Raw genomic sequence first — 16,613 nt, forward strand, 5'->3', positions numbered from 1 at the left:
ACCTTTTCCCTCTATTTTGGGGGGGGGGAAAAGTGCGTCTTATAAAGTGAAAAATACGGTATGTTATGATAATGTGGCATGTCTCATTAAGAGCCACATCCAATGTTTTAAGGTGGTGAGATGTGTTTCACACTGGGCATGCATATTCAGCAGCAGGGTAGCAAAGCACAAGGGCAGATGTCTTCACTGTGCCTGGTTGTGATCCCCAGGTTATGCCAGTATAGCTATATAGCTATAAAGACTAGGACTGTCTTTATGAACGGAAAGAACATGGACCGTTTTGGACCACATCTCTCTGCCTTGTTGGCTATGACTTGAGGTCCAAAAAAAAATGTTTCCAAACTCTTAGGAAGCCATAAACAAAAGGGCAGGCAAGCCTATATAAAAGTGCCTCAACAGAGGTGGATGGGAATCATTTATCTTTTTGCTAGCAAAGATGAAACCTGATGACATCTAGGCTCAAGGGGTTGTTAGACTTCTGATATCTGGAAGAGAATGATGAAGGAAACAGCTGTGCTCTAGAGGAGTAGTTATATGTGTCTGAAGGAAATGGATGTGTCATTCATCATCCTCAAGCATGATGTGATTCCCGAGTGGAAATCTCAAAGTTTGCTACAAGAAGAACAGTTGGGGTATAAGCTATGCCATGGTACATTCCATGTTATGTCCTGCCATCATGAAGCCCAGAGGGGCTGTGGGGCACAATTCTAACTGTTCTGGCTGTGATACCAAAATGTGTGAAATCTCAGTGTGTGTTGAGCTCTGAGTGTGACTTATTATTTTTATATTTATTTATAACATGCTTTATCTCTTCCGAAGAAGTCTTAAAGCTGACTTGGAAGACCTTTGTCTATAGGTAGAAGTTAAAAATAGTTCTGTCTAATATTGAGGCCTATTGACATAGACCTGTTTAGAGGGCTTGTGTTTCATTTGCCAAAGTATTGTCCTTATAGTTCCTTACTGTATTTCATCTTTAAAATGCTCTAGAGTCCTCAAAAGATATGAGTAGAGGTTTACACAACAGCTGGGACTTGATTGTGGTTTGAGACCCGGTTTGCTTGAAAGGAACCCCTGTAGAGCTGTGTGCCTGGCTTTCCTGTCAGATTTGTAAGAATTCATATTTATGCTGTTGCTCAGAGACACGAAGGTTATGAATGTATGTCTGCCGGCCAAAGTCCCAGAGGTCCTTGTAGACTCAAACCCCCATCGGGTCAAATGTCAGTGCGCTGGTTACTGGTGCTCTGTGTTGACAGGAGATGAAGTGCGGAAGCTGTTTGGGGGCAGTGAGATCAAGAAGACACAGCCTCTGCAGTGAGGATTATTGCAAATGATGGATGTCTTATGCTCCAGGGTTCTTGGCTGAGGGGGGCAGGAGGGAGGGAGGAGAGGCGGGAGGTCAGAGAGCTGGGCCTCAAGCCTTGTACTGGAACACCACGCTTTGTTCCAGTGAGCGCAGCGGCATTGGTCTCTGTCGGATTAAACAGCGCATTGGCCTGTTCCACTTTGGCAGTCCTTGTCTTCCCTTGAGACTGATAAGAGCTGAGAGGAGGGAAGAAATGTAATCCTTGCCTTGCTGGGCTGCAGGGTTTTTCCTGTGGGAGGGCAGCTGGTGTGATCTGTGTGTAATGCTTTGGTTGTCTATGCAGAACAGCCCTCCTTCCACATTGGCCTGATCTTCCAGCCTCACATGCTGTTTTCATGTTGATCTCATTTTCATTCTGATACATTTTCAGAATGAAAAGAAATGTTTTGTATCATTTGCATTACATCTCTGGCTTACGAGGCGAGCTCCAAATACTTTAATTGATAACTGAGGGAACTTGATAATACAACAGAGTTGGAAGAGCCCACAAGGTTTTTCACCCAGTAATTCCTTAAGCTTCCTAAAAAACAGCTTTTTTGACTTTCAGAGTACATGTCTATCTACATTTGGCTTCTAATGTCTTCTATATAACAATGTCTGGTTATGTTGGTTTGTGATACAACTACTGTACAGTATATAATAAATGTTCATTTTTTAACAATAAATGTGAAATCTTCTTCATAGAAAAATAAGACATCCCCTGAAAATAAGACCTAGCACATCTTTGGGAGCAAAATTAATGTAAGACACTGTCTTATTTTCGGGGAAACATGGTATCATCCCAAAATAACACCATTTCTTCCCCACTAACCACTCTCTGTTAGTTAGCATCAGATCCAAAACAATGGATGGCCTTTTTGTTTCTTCCACCTTTTATACAGTGAAATTGTTTGGCTAGTGATGAATTTATTGGACCATAAACTCTTGTAAAAGGAGGACACACTCCCCCAGCATCCATCTGATTAGCCTTGCAGTTTCAATATAAAAAAGGTAAAAGAAGGAAAAAGGGGACCAGCTATTTTGGATCTGATACTTCAAATCCAGGGTTAAACCATTGAGCTGCTGAATTTGTAGACTGAAAGGTTGGTGGTTCGAATCCGGGGAACGGAGTGAGCTCCCGTTTTCAGCTCCAGCCTTCCCGTGTTAAGACTTCATGTTCATCTTGTTCATTTCCCATGCTCTTTCTATCGTGTACAGACAAATAAGACCTTATGTCATTCTCTCCACCTGATTCCTTGTTGGTTTTTTATACCACTGTTGAGCTCTTGTTCTTTTGGCCCAATTGCTCTGTATCACTGCCCCTAATACTTGGTGTTCCCTGCGCTTTGGATGGTTGCTTTCAGGACATAGAAAATTTACTCTTGTAGATTACAGCTGTCAGAATCTCCCAATTAGCATGAGCGATTGTAGAGTTCTCATCCAGAACCTAAGTTTGTTAAGGTGCTAGCCAAAGGAGGAAGTTTTGATTCTTCAACTCTCTGGGAGTGAATTCTAGTGTGTAACAAATGAAAAAAATGAAAATAGAATTCTTGATTTGGACTAGAGAAGGAAACAGGGTTAGTCTAACAGGTTAATCAAGGCATCTACTTCCTTGAGATGATGTTCAATTTATACATTGAACCAAATAGACATATTGAATAGTTGTTTTCTCCCCTCCTGCCATAGGCCTCTTATTGCCAAAAAGAACCCCAAGATTCCAATGTCCAAAATGATGACCATCATGGGAGCCAAATGGCGGGAATTCAGTGCCAACAACCCCTTCAAAGGGTCAACAGCAGCTGTGGCTGCCGCTGCAGCCGCTGCTGCCGCTGCAGTAGCTGAACAAGTGTCGGCTGCAGTGGCAGCTGTCACCGCTTCACCTGAGCCACTGCAACCTTCAACTCTGCTGCAAACACCTTCACAGCCTCTTCCAATCCGCAAAGCCAAAACCAAAGAAGGTAAAGGTGAGTGCCAGGAATCACCAAGCTTCTCTGAAGCAAGTGGTGGGGCTACAAGTGCACGTTGAAGACAACTGCTGTGATTTGAGTAATCCAGTTTCTCTTTGCTGTAGAAGCTAGGTTCATCTCCATTGTTAAAAAACTGCTGCTCCATCGGGGGAGCGTGTGCACGCATGCATGTACACATACAAAAACTCACCCTAGCAGTTGCATTTCCTTTGGAAGGAAGTAGAGCAGACATGGGCCAATTTGGATCCTCCAGGTGTTTTGGACTTCAACTCCCAGCATTCCTAACAGCCTCAGGCCCCTTCCTTTTGCCCCTCAGCCGCTTAAGCGGCTGAGGGGCAAAAGGAAAGGGCCTGAGGCTGTTAGGAATGCTGGGAGTTGAAGTCCAAAACACCCGGAGGGCCCAAGTTTGCCCATGCCTGAAGTAGAGACTTTGGTAAGTTAAGCCAAGGTCAGCCAGTGGCAGCACGTCTTTCGGTTCAGCACCTTGGAGAGTTCTTTTGCAATTCAACAAAAATCAGTAATGGGATCTATTGCCCCATGGAAACCACTAGCTACCACTGAAGCTAGGAGTCAGGGTTTAGTATGGTTGGAGCTGGGCCTTTATCTTTTTCTTAGAATGCAGGATTGTTTCATGGGAAAAAGCCCTGAAATTCTGCATCCAAGGTAGATCTTGACTCCCAGATTTCCATACTCCAGTATACTACATTCCTTTCTTCCATGGAACAGAGACGTAGCAATTTTTAGTTCTTTTGAAATCAACACTCTCTCTAAGAGTGGCTTATTGTGGGCTGGAGCAAAAGAGAATAGCAGTCAGGACACTTGGGTCCTTGGTATTTGATAGAACTTGCATGACTCCGGGGATTTCTTGCCAAGTTTCACCATCTGACTGTGGCTTTGTGGTTTCACAGAAGCCCACATTTTTTCTTTCAAATGAGGGGCAAAGCATGGCAAACGTCCCTTAATTTTTTTCCACCAAAGGTCCAGGCCACAAGAAGCGGAGCAAGAGCCCTCGTGTGCCAGAGGTGAAAAGGAAGATGAAGGGCAAGAAGATGGCGCCACTAAAGATCAAGCTGGGCATGATTGGCGGCAAGCGCAAGAAGAGCAGCTCAGTAAGGTCCATTCCTTGCCGATGGTGGTGGTGTGTGAATGTTGCTGCTGGGCTGGATGTCAGGAAGAGCTTGATAGCTGTAGAAGCAAGCAGGATGGAAGGACACAATGCAATTATTTAAAAAATGTATTAAAACAACCACTTCTATTTATCTCATACACAGGAGTTTGATTTGCATCCCTTTGGTTATTTTGCATTTTTTTAATTTTGATTAGTCATGGGGGACAGGTAAAGACTTGACCTCTGACAGTCTGTACCCCCTTTGAAAATTACACCAGGTATTGCATTACTGGCACATGCTGTTCAGCTTGCCTTTGCTGTTTTCAAGACTTGCCACTTCTGTAGCTATGAGATTTTTCTTACGAACCATGATGGTGACATATGATAGGGTTGCATGGTGTGGCCATGGGCATGCTTGTTCTCTTATACCATCATATCCATTTTCATTCTTCCTGCCCTTATTCTTTCCTTGTAACATAGAGTTGCATTTCTTTATTAAATAACACTTTCAGCACCTCACTCCTTCCAAATCAAATACTCCTGACCCGTATCTGAGCGGGCTGGATAGCAAGCTGTCTCCCCTTTTCTTTTCCTGCATATTTTTGGGGACAGATACTAACCTTTAAGTGATTCAGCCCCATCCCTGTCTACAGTCATTTTTTTCTCCAACAGTTCCCCCTCATTTCTGCCTCTGTTTGGGCCTTTCCTAATGGAGGGCCGCTCCGGTTATGTGCAGCATTTGTTTCAGGGTGATGAGGTGGGAGAGCCAGAAGAAGAATCGGACCCCGACAACTCCAGTGTTCACAGCTCCTCGGTGCGTTCAGACAGTTCAGGCAGGGTCAAGAAAGCCAAGCGGGGTAGGCCTGGGCGGAAGAAGAAGAAAGGTGAGCATTGGCTGCGGATTGAGTGGGCACCCAGGCACTAGTGGACCCTAGGGATGCATCTCATTTGCTATTTAATTGTTACATGTGAGAATGAGCCATTTACATAGTTTTCTTTCTGTTGCTTGAAAGGAAGTAGATATTATTCTGCAGTATTCTTTCTGCCTTTGAAGATCCCATATGTGTTACACAGGAATTAATCTGCTGAGAAAAACAAGTTTTTCTGTACAGAAAACAGCATTTCCTGAATAGGAATTTCATGTTTTGTGCATAATGTGCTTTTCTCTACAGAATTATTCCTGAGCAACACCCTTGCATGTCTACTGCCAGAATTGAACAGCTCAGAATTCACACTTGTCTGTTATTTACCCAGTAGATATTCCTGACTGCTGAGAAATCTATCCCTAGTGGGCTGCCTTTGCGTTTGGTTTATGAATGAGCAATATTTTTCTAGATCTCCTTTAAAAACGGTTTAGAAGAAGTAAAGCCTGCCTATCTCACTCCATAGAAGTGGGAGAAATGTTGTTTTTGAGCTAGTTAATTTATGGGTCATTCCCAGGTCTCCATCAGTATGTGGAGATGTATGCATCTCAGCCATTTCTGTATACTGAGGGTGGAGTTCAGTTACATGACATACACTATGTTTTTGAATTTTTGGTGATATGAAAAGGTTATATTGTCATATCTAAAATTCATTCAGAGGGTGATTATTGTTCTCCAGCCTCTTCTTTCTCTTCTTGTAGTACACATAATCTTTTGGGTTGTGTCCTGTTTGGGAAAGTGGCAAAAGTCACTTTAGGAAGCCTTGTCTGTTTGTAAAGGAGTTGAGCTGATGGCTTTCAACTCCAAACGTGGTCTCAAAAACTGAAATATTGCTGAATGCATGTGACTCTGTCTTTGGTTGGTGCCCTGATGCTGCTGTGCTTTCTCCTTCTCTCCCGGCCTGGCAGTTGCTGGCGAGGAAGAGGCGGACGGCTACGAGACCGACCACCAGGACTACTGCGAGGTGTGTCAGCAGGGCGGGGAGATCATCCTCTGCGACTCCTGTCCCAGAGCTTACCACCTGGTGTGCCTGGACCCGGAGCTAGACAAGGCCCCTGAGGGGAAGTGGAGCTGCCCCCACTGTGTAAGCTGCTCACCTTTCTTCTTTGTTCTCTGCACACTAGCACCTCCCGCCCCCTGCCTCCCCCATTTCCAGGGAAGGAACCTGCCTGCTTAGAGCTTCTGCTTTGGTTTAGCGTGCGCCTCCTATTCCAGCTTAGGAGCTCAGAATTCCAACCTTTCAAAAACAAATATAGCTCCAAAATGTTGTGATTAGAAAAATTATCTTTTTTTCTTTGGGCCTTTGGGTGAATCGTAATGGGGTAAAATCATAGAACCACCTGTTCTTCTTCTGTGGTCTCTTGTGAATCACACAGCTGGGTTTTGTGACTAATTGTGTGAATTCATAGATGACCACTTTAAAGATCCACAGTGAGGTTTGCAACCTGCTCTGCAAGTGGAATAAATCAAACCCCTCTCTCTCAAAACCATGTGATTTAGGCTAAAAAAGCAAATGTCTGTGTGTCCCTTGTGTGGGTTGGGGATGGTGGAAAAGGAGGGGCCTCGGGGGGTGCTGTGTGCAAAGGGACAAGGAGGCAAGGGCTTAGAGAAAGGACTCTAAGATGCCGCTGAGATGCCTTGTGGTTTCCAAATTTTAATCCAGCCCTCACCACTTTCTTGTACCACAATAACCAATGCTTAGATCTTTAGCACAATAGCAGTAGAAATGTTTGTCATCCCGATGCTTTGCTAGGAGCCTGCTTCTGTTATCTTTGGATGAAAATGTCTGGATCTTTAATTCTTGAGAGCAACTCTGCATCTCCTAAATAATCAACATTATTTCTGAACTGTGACTCTTCCACATGCTTTGTTTTGCTTTAATGAGCATTTTGGCTGTATAGAGCAAACACTGAAGCACTTGAAAATCATTCTAAACAGTTTGAAGAGTATTTGTTGTTTCCGCCTCCAAGGGCTCCTGCCTACGTGACCCGTATATCATAATCCAGCTCCCTCTCTTTGCTTCTGTCGTGTCGCTGGCCTGCAGGAGAAAGAAGGGGTGCAGTGGGAGCCCAAGGAGGAAGAGGATGAATATGAAGGGGAGATGGATGATGCTGAGAAGGAGGAGGAGGATGACCACATGGAGTACTGCCGGGTCTGTAAGGACGGCGGCGAGCTCTTGTGCTGTGACGCTTGCATCTCCTCCTACCACATCCACTGTCTCAACCCACCGCTTCCTGAGATCCCTAATGGGGAATGGCTGTGTCCCCGCTGCACGGTGAGGCCACTGGGATGAAAGGGGGTGGTTGGTCTGTCAGGGAGAGCAAGGCAAAGAACAGTCCTGCATGTATTTTAAAGGCCTCTACTGAGTCCATGAAGAATGGATTCCTAAGGTGAGAGGCTTTGGCAGATGGGTTGGCTTCCTGACTACTTGACCACTTTGGCTTTCCATTCCCAGTGTCCCATGCTAAAGGGCCGGGTACAGAAAATTCTCCACTGGCGATGGGGGGAGCCTCCAACGCCAGTTGCGCTGCCCCCGCCCTCTGAGGACAACCCAGATGAGCCTCCGCCCAAGGCGATGAAGGGGCGCTCGGAGCGGGAGTTCTTCGTCAAGTGGTGCGGCCTGTCCTATTGGCACTGCTCCTGGATAAAGGAATTGCAGGTACGGCCCTGATGACAGGTGACGTGGCATTGAGGCTCTGCCTCTGAAGGCCATGGCTACTTTCAAGGTCTCCTTTCCTCACTAGACTGTCTTTAGGGGACCTCAGAGGTAGTCATATTAGTGAGTAGGCAGAATTTAAAACATTTCAGCTGTGATGTCAGTGGAAAATGCTGCCTCCGAGTGTGGTGGAGGTTTTAAGCAGAGGCTGGATGGCCATCTGTCAGGGGTGCTTTGATTCTGTGTTCCTGCATAGCAAGGGGTTGGGATTGGATGGCCCTTGTGGTCTCTTCTAACTCTATGATGCTATGGTCCAGCTATGACAATTATGTTTCTCTTTAAGATGCCATAAGTTTTACATTCCTTTGGGAATTCTTGCTGCCCTCTTTCTTGTTTTCTTTTGTGCCCAGCATTTGACGTTAAAGCAGTAATACTCCAGCTGTGGGACAGACTTTTGCACTCCTCACCCAAAGCCTGACACTTTTTTATGCACCAAATGTTTCTGGAAATTGCCAATTACTCTATTCCAAGTAGTCTAGTTTTGAAGTGCAGTGAACCCAGCAATGGCAGCTGTTAGGAGCAACTTGGAGAGAGGAAAAAGCTCCATTTAATCTGAGCTGGATTGAAGGTTGCTTGTGAGTAGGCTCATGCAGGAGGAGAAAGCCTTCTGACTTAAAGAACTGCCAAGTTAAGTAAACAGTATTGGTAGCCTAATTCTGTAAAGAGAATTTTCATACTAAAGAATTGGGTCTAAAAACGGGAGGCCTACCAGTTAATATTAGCTGGTAGTTGCCCAAAGTGAATCCATTCTGTCCTGCCTACTTCTGACAAAAGAGATGCTAAATTTTGATATCATTACAGTACCCTTTTTGGGATACCTCTTCGTCTTACTTTCACACTTTCAAGAGGAAGTGGGAAAGGAATGCAGAAGATCCCAGTCCCTCTCTGCCTAAACCAGTGGTTCCCAACCTTCCTAATGCCGCGACCCATTAATACCGTTCCTCATGTTGTGGTGGCCGCCAACCACACAATTATTTTTGTTGCTACTTCATAACTTTCATTTTGCTACTGTTATTAATCATAATTTAAATATCTGATATGCAGGATGTATTTTCATTCACTGGACTAAATTTCACTGGACACAAATATCCTATACGCCCAAATTTGAATACTGGTGGGGTTGGGGGGGGGGATTGATTTTGTCATTTGGGAGTTGTAGTTGCTGGGATTTATAGTTAACCTACAATCAAAGAGCATTCTGAATTCCACCAACAATGGAATTGTACCAAACATTGCATACAGAACTTCCATGATCAACAGATAATACTGGTGGGCATTGACCTTGGGTTTTGGAGTTGTAATTCACCTACATCCAGCAAGCACTGTGGACTCAAACAATGATGGATCTGGACCAAACTTGGCATGAATACTCAATATGCACAAAAGTGAACACTTGTGGAGTTTGGGGAAAATAGACCTTGACATTTGGGAGTTGTAGTTGCTAGGATTTATAGTTCACCTACAATCAAAGAGCCCCTTGAACCATGCCAATAATAGAATTGGGCGAATTGGGCTTTTGGTGGGAGGATTCGCTGTCTTTTCCAAAAAGGAAGAGGACAGGTGAAGAGATCTTCTGCCTTCTCTGTCAAAGGGTTTCCTAAGACCATCAGAAATATGTGTTTTCTGATGGTTTTTGGCAACCCCTCTGACACCCCCTTGCGACTCCCCCAGGGGTCCCGACCCCCATGTTGAGAAATGCTGGCCTAAGTCATTTAATCCCTAGTGGACAATAGAGCAGCAAGAACAAGTGCAGAAGCTGCCATTTCTTCCAACACAGCAGGGCCAGGTGCACTGTTGCTCTTTCCCCATCATGGCTACCTTCCTGTTCTCACACCCTTTTGCATTTCTCCTGCCCTTCTGCTTCTTTTGTGCCTCTTACCCCCATTGAATCCCAGCTCGAGATCTTCCACCTGGTGATGTACAGGAATTACCAACGAAAGAATGATATGGATGAGCCCCCGCCACTGGACTACGGCTCTGGTGACGATGATGGCAAGAGTGAGAAGAGGAAGATCAAGGACCCTCTGTATGCCGAGATGGAGGAGAAGTACTACCGCTATGGCATCAAGCCTGACTGGATGACCGTCCATCGCATCATAAATCACAGGTCAGCTTGAGCCTCTCTGTGTGTGGCGGAGAGAGAGTTAATATTTCATCACCTTGCCTCTTAACTTTAGCAATGATCCAACTCTTGTTAGTGTGTTGTTAAACCCTTTGAGATCCATGCATCTTTTGGAAATATTGTGATCCCAGCATTCATTATTGAAAATCTTGTGTACAACAACCAGTGGTTAATGGTACAGTTAGAGACAGTTGTGTGAGTTGGCAGCATAGCAGCTGTTGTGTTTTTTGTTTTGGCTTGTTTGAAAAGCAAACTGTCTGTATGACTGTGGAGAATGATATGGAGTCAGGCACTACATTTCCCAAGTGTGTTCCCCCAAGAGAATATCCTCCCTCCTGCCCCTGCCCCCCAAAACCCTTTTGTTATGACTGGAATCTCTGCTTTCTCCCTTTCTTGGCATGTTTGAGGTCGAGATTTTCTCTGTGACACAGGCTTTTATCCACTGTAGCCTTTTTTTGACTTGAGCCAGCTGCCTTGCAGTTGTATGGTTGTTATTGCTGTGAAAGGGAGTCAGCAAACCCTCCTTGTGTCTTTTGTTTACTTTCCGGTCCTTTCTTTTCTTCTTCCTGAAGCATTGACAAAAAGGGCAACTATCACTACTTGGTGAAATGGCGTGACCTTTCCTATGACCAGTCCACCTGGGAGGAGGATGAGATGCCAATCCCCGAGTATGAATACCTCAAACAGGCCTACTGGTTCCATAGGTAAGAAGGTCCCTTCAGCTCCACCGACGTCTTGGAAACTAGGATGGAGACTCACAGGGTAACAGTCAGGCTCTCTCTGGTCTTGTGCCCTATAGCCAGGCCAGGAGACCCTGGGCTTAGTGGGTGAAACATAAGAGAGATCTTTCTTTTCTTTAGAGAGCTGATTATGGGCGAAGACCCTGCCCAACCCAGGAAGTACAAGAAGAAGAAAAAGGAACTACCCTCGGAGGACCCTCCTAACTCTCCCACAAATGATGTGAGCTCGGCGGAAGCAGTGGAGTGACTCTTCTGCCAGTTGATATTACAGTGATGGGGCAGAAATTGTGTAGATTTAGCTAATGGGGTGTGGAGAGGTGCAAGGTCCCATGTAACTGCCAAGCCAGCATTTTACCTAAAGTGGGCAAGGGCCTGGGAAGAGATGGGGTCAGGGTCTGTTCCATGTGTCTCAGTAGCTGAGCTCGCTATGACCTTAACTCTCTCCCTTGCAGCCAACCGTGAAGTATGACAGCCAGCCCCGCTTCATCACGTCCACGGGGGGCACGCTACACATGTATCAGCTGGAAGGCCTCAACTGGCTGCGGTTCTCTTGGGCCCAGAGCACAGACACCATCCTGGCTGACGAGATGGGCCTTGGCAAGACCATCCAGACCATTGTCTTTTTGTACTCACTATACCGGGAGGTGAGGCAGGAACACTGCTTCTGGGGAAATCTAAGGGATACACACCTGGGAAATGAGACTGGGCCAGGTTTCCCAGGTGCATTTGCTTTCAGAGCTGTGTTGCTGTGAGTTTTCTGGGCTGTATGGCCATGTTACAAAAGCATTCTCTCCTGGCGTTTCGCTTGCATCTATGGCAGGCATCCTTAGAGGTTGTGAGATCTGTTGTAATCTAGCAAGTGGGGTTTATATATCTGTTGAATGTTCAGAGTGGGAGAAAGAACTCTTGTCTGTTTGAGGCAAGTGTGAATGTTGCAATTGACCACCTTGATTAGCATTTAATGGCCTTGCAGCTTCAAGGTCTAGATGCTTCCTGCTGGGGGAATCCTTTGTTGGTAGGTGTCAGCTGGCCCTGATAGTTTCCTGTCTGGAATTTGCCTGTTTTCAGAATGTTGTTCTTTATTTACTGTCCTGATTTTAGAGGTTTTTAATACTGGTAGTCAGATTTTGTTCATTTTTATGGTTTCTTCCTTTCTGTTGAAATTGTTCACATGCTTGTGGATTTCAATGGCTTCTCTGTGTCGTCTGATATGGTAGTTGTTAGAATGGTCCAGCATTTCTGTGTCCTCAAATAATACGTTGTGTCCAGGTTGGTTCATCATGTGTTCTGTTGTGGCTGACTTCTCTGGTTGAGTTAATCTGCAGTGCCTTCCATGTTCCTTGATTCGTGTTTGGGCAATGCTGTGTTTGGTGGTCCCTCTGTAAACTTGTCCACAGCTGCGTGGTATACGGTAGACTCCTGCAGAGGTGAGAGGACCCCTCTTGTCCTTTGCTGAACATAGCATTGGTTGGATTTTCTTAGTGGGTCTGTAGATAGTTTGTAGGTTGTGTTTCTTCATCAGCTTCCCTATGCGGTCAGTGTTTTCCTTGATGCATGGTAAGAACACTTTTCCTCTGGGTGGCTTTTTGTCTTTCCTCTCATGGCTTGGTCCTGGCCTTGCAGGTCTTCTGATGTCTGTGGTGGAGCCTCCATTGGCCTATAGAGCCCAGTTGAGGTGGTTCAGTTCACCTTGGAGGAGCTGTGTTGGATGCAGGAAGCCCAGGTGTCTCCCGCAACATCCGTAACACACGGTGCTTCCCTCAGCCTGGTCTGTGTGATGTGGCTGCCCTTTTGGACAGTGGGTGTACTCTGTCTGTGTTGCGTACTCCGCCTAGTGCAGCGCTGGGGCTTAATGAATGTTTGCTGGGAGCACTGCGTCTGCCCCAGGCCAAGGGTCCTTCTGCAAACAGCTGTTACTTCTGTATGAACAGCTGCTGTGGCTGGCGGTGTGTCAGGGATCCCAGCAGAGCCAAGGGAGAGCTGCGCTCATTCTGGCAGCCAGGGTTTTATGAATGGATTTCTCTTTGCCTCGATGAGCCCCTGGGAGCCAAAAGCAAAGAGCCTGAGAATTGCTGCATCAGGCTGAGTCACAGCGCATGGTCTGTTCTGGCTCCTGAGCCGCCAGCGGGAGAGTTCCTTCCAGTTAATAGGCAGCCTCCTTTTCTCTCTCCCCTTCTAGGGCCACACCAAGGGGCCTTTCCTGGTCAGCGCCCCCCTGTCCACCATCATCAACTGGGAGCGGGAGTTTCAGATGTGGGCCCCCAATTTCTACGTCGTGACCTACACGGGGGACAAGGACAGCCGTTCCATCATCCGGGAGCATGAGTTTTCCTTCGAGGACAATGCCATGAAAGGCGGAAAGAAGGCCTTCAAGATGAAGGCAAGTTGGTCATAAAGCCCAGGAGCTGCAGTGGCAGCATTTCACTCTGGAGCTTGCCTCATATGTTTTGACTGTAGCAAAAAAGCAGTAGCTGTTGTCTGGCCTTGAGGTGCAAGGCAGACTCTTAACCCCTTCGCTTCCAGATTGCCAGCTTGTCTTAAACTGCATAATGTTTATAAACACTTCTTCCTCTTAAGAAGGACTACTTCTGAGGATATCTGCTTTTCCCTAGGAAAGAAGCAGCTCTTATTTATTTATTGCATTGATATAGTGTTTTTCTCACCTCTGGGGGGAAAGGGGGGGGCTCAAAGCAGTTCACAGCATAATCAATGGCAAAATTAAATGCCTCACATGTGTAAACAACAAATATCAACAACATATGACAATAGAAAAAAACCATAAAAACTGTGATAGCAATCACAGACACAACATAAAAACATTTAGACTTTGCATCAATCCTGGGTGTTTTCCGTATTTCTGTCAATCGCCAAAAGACCTCTATATGGTGGACATAAGTCGCTTGATCATTAATTCAGTCAACCCTTCAGGAGGATTATAGCAGGTGTGGGCAAACTTTGGCCCTCCAGGTGTTTTGGACTTCAACTCCCACAATTCCTAACAGCCAATGCCTGGGTTATAGTCTTTCCTTGTAAAATGTAATCGGTCTGGATATGAACATAATCCATGATCCATTGTGCTTACGAATTGCCTCTGCTGCGCAAGTAGATGGAGGTGATGGTGACTCTCCTTCTCTGTCTCCCTCTCCTTTTGTGTTTTCAGAGAGAAGCCCAGGTGAAGTTCCACGTCCTCCTGACCTCGTATGAACTGGTCACCATTGACCAGGCTGCCTTGGCCTCCATCCGGTGGGCCTGCCTTGTGGTGGATGAAGCTCACCGGCTCAAAAACAACCAGTCTAAGGTGAGAAGAGTTTGTCACGTTGAAGCATGACCTTGTTTGTGCAGAAGGGAAATCATGCTCTGGGATACTTCTGCTTGGTTGTGGCATGTGGGAGTAAGAGTCAAAGCAAGTTTCCCTTTCCTTGATGTCCGTGCTGTTCTCGCTTTCAGTTTTTCAGGGTGTTAAATGGCTATAAGATCGATCACAAGCTGTTGCTCACTGGGACTCCGTTGCAAAACAACCTGGAGGAGCTCTTTCATCTGCTGAATTTCCTGACTCCAGAGAGATTCAAGTATGGCCAATCTGCGCGCTGTTGTTACTCCTGTTAGTTATATGGCTAGAGATGCTGCCCATCCCCTCTGTCAATGAGCTTTCCCATATTTCAGGTGTCTTCTCACTCCAACTGATCAGAGTTAAGTCGGAAAGCATTCAAGTGTACAGATTTCACAAGCAGCTAGATACTTGTATGAGAGGGGAGACAGTGTGAAAGAAATAGCAAGTGGCACCTCTCCAGTGTCTGCTTAGCTGTCTCCCGTGTCAGGGACTTTCTCCACAATCAGTTGGGTTTTTTCCTAACCTCATAATGCCTTTTGCCTAACAGTCAATTGCAAAATGTCAAGGGAGCCTACAGAAGCCATTTGTCTCACCTGACAATTCAGCAGCAGCATCTCCTAGTATCTAGAAAACCTGACAGAGATGCTGTTCAGCGTCTGAAAGTTTATCTCTGAAAGGAGGTCTCCCTCTGCTGGCCCAGCATGTGCATGGCCACCATTCTGGTAGCTTGGTCATTCCAGTCTGCCCTTTATTTGGGCAACGGTGGACTTCTAGTGTTTTGGTTGCTGTGAGAGGTGACCTGATGAAGATTAGCAACTCTTCCCTTCCAACAGAGGTTTCAAGCTTGGGGGTTGTTTGAGGAGAAATGGGTCACCTTTCATATTTCATCTTGTTTTCCACCGATGTTGCTCACTTGCTCTTGTCCAAGTGAAACTGATCAGCTAAGCAAGTGAGAGATAAAAGAAGAGGAGATCATCCCTTTCAGTTTCGCTGATCAAAGAAGATGGTGATTGTGGGATTACACCGAGCAAAAAAGGAATGCTGACTGCCCCTATTATACAAGCCAACGAAATCAAACTTTTTGTAATCATCATAAATGAGATTTTAAATCCATTTTTATGCTGATTTTAAATATGTCTTTATTTTTTCCCCATCAATTTTTAAAAAAATGATGAATGGTACATTGCAGCTGTAAAGTTTGCATATTTCGCATTATATTAGTGTAATATAAGCCAACAAGTATTTTTCATCAGATATACTTTTAGGTCATTCTTATATAGAGTGTTTTGCACAGAATTCAGATCTGTGTTTATCTTTTCTTTATCATGTCTAGTTTTTGCGATTGGGCTAATTGAATAATTAATGCATTTAGGCATTGATATCAATAGAATCTAATTGAGATCAGTGCGTAAATGCATTAATTATTCAATTAGTCTCATCGCAAAAACTACACGTGATAGAGAAAAAAATAAACACAAATCTGAATTCAGCACAAAAATCTATAAGAATGACCTAAATTATATATGATGAAAAATGCTTGTTGGCTTGCGTTATTTTTCTCAAGATGCTGCCAAAGGAGCCAGGAAAAAGGAGATGCATTTCCTTAGGGATTTCCACCTCCGCATGGAACGTGTTTACTTTGTATTATGCATTCTAATAATCTTATCTGTAGCCAGGATATCCCCTGCCCCCAGCGCTTTGTGTGTAGTATTCTGTTCATTTAAAACATCTACAGATATCAGCCTTTCTTTCTCCTTCTACAGCAACTTGGAAGGGTTCCTGGAAGAGTTTGCTGACATCTCCAAGGAGGACCAGATTAAGAAGCTCCACGACCTCTTGGGCCCCCACATGTTGCGCCGCCTCAAGGCTGACGTCTTCAAGAACATGCCGGCCAAGACAGAGCTCATTGTCCGAGTGGAGCTCAGCCCCATGCAGAAGTACGGGGTGGGATTGCAGGGGGGAGGCTGCCTGGCAGAAGGCCTTTGGGGCCTTTCTGTGGGAGACGCATGGCAGGAGAGGTTGGGATGGCAGTGGCATACATTTTCAAGTGCAGCAAGAAGTGGGAGCTGTTGGATCAGAAAGAGAAATAAAGAGAGGGGAGCAAGGGTTGTTCAGGGTTTCCAGGAAGATGAGGAACATGGGAGAGTATTGCAGAGTCCAAGGCTCCTGGTGTCTTCTCCAGATCACTAGGAGGAGTCATGGAAGTGGTAACAGGCAACCATTAAGCATTGCTTGTTGAATGCTAAATGTCATTTTACGCAAATTAATAGGATGGGGAGATTTCTGTGTATTTTCTCCCTTTTGGTTAGTTTTTGCATGTCCTTCTGTGCATTGGTGGGTTATAGCATCTCTCTTACACTGGTG

The 16,613-nt window shown here is 45.4% G+C and overlaps 1 protein-coding gene across 1 annotated transcript in view; it reads left to right on the plus strand.

Moving 5' to 3' along the window:
* The window catches only part of chd3 (chromodomain helicase DNA binding protein 3), a 65,378-nt gene that overhangs the window by 30,015 nt on the left and 18,750 nt on the right, over positions 1-16,613 (plus strand). The window contains exons 5-18 of the mRNA XM_008122978.3: positions 3,029-3,306; positions 4,288-4,418; positions 5,166-5,301; positions 6,249-6,424; positions 7,385-7,615; positions 7,796-7,999; positions 9,952-10,163; positions 10,751-10,882; positions 11,039-11,138; positions 11,371-11,562; positions 13,098-13,298; positions 14,079-14,216; positions 14,366-14,487; positions 16,013-16,186. Of these exons, the coding sequence (XP_008121185.1) occupies positions 3,029-3,306; positions 4,288-4,418; positions 5,166-5,301; positions 6,249-6,424; positions 7,385-7,615; positions 7,796-7,999; positions 9,952-10,163; positions 10,751-10,882; positions 11,039-11,138; positions 11,371-11,562; positions 13,098-13,298; positions 14,079-14,216; positions 14,366-14,487; positions 16,013-16,186 (2,427 nt within the window). The remainder of the gene's footprint in view (positions 1-3,028; positions 3,307-4,287; positions 4,419-5,165; positions 5,302-6,248; positions 6,425-7,384; positions 7,616-7,795; positions 8,000-9,951; positions 10,164-10,750; positions 10,883-11,038; positions 11,139-11,370; positions 11,563-13,097; positions 13,299-14,078; positions 14,217-14,365; positions 14,488-16,012; positions 16,187-16,613) is intronic.

The sequence above is a fragment of the Anolis carolinensis genome, chromosome 6 (assembly GCF_035594765.1).
Source record: "Anolis carolinensis isolate JA03-04 chromosome 6, rAnoCar3.1.pri, whole genome shotgun sequence".
NCBI classification, from domain to species: Eukaryota; Metazoa; Chordata; class Lepidosauria; order Squamata; family Dactyloidae; genus Anolis; species Anolis carolinensis.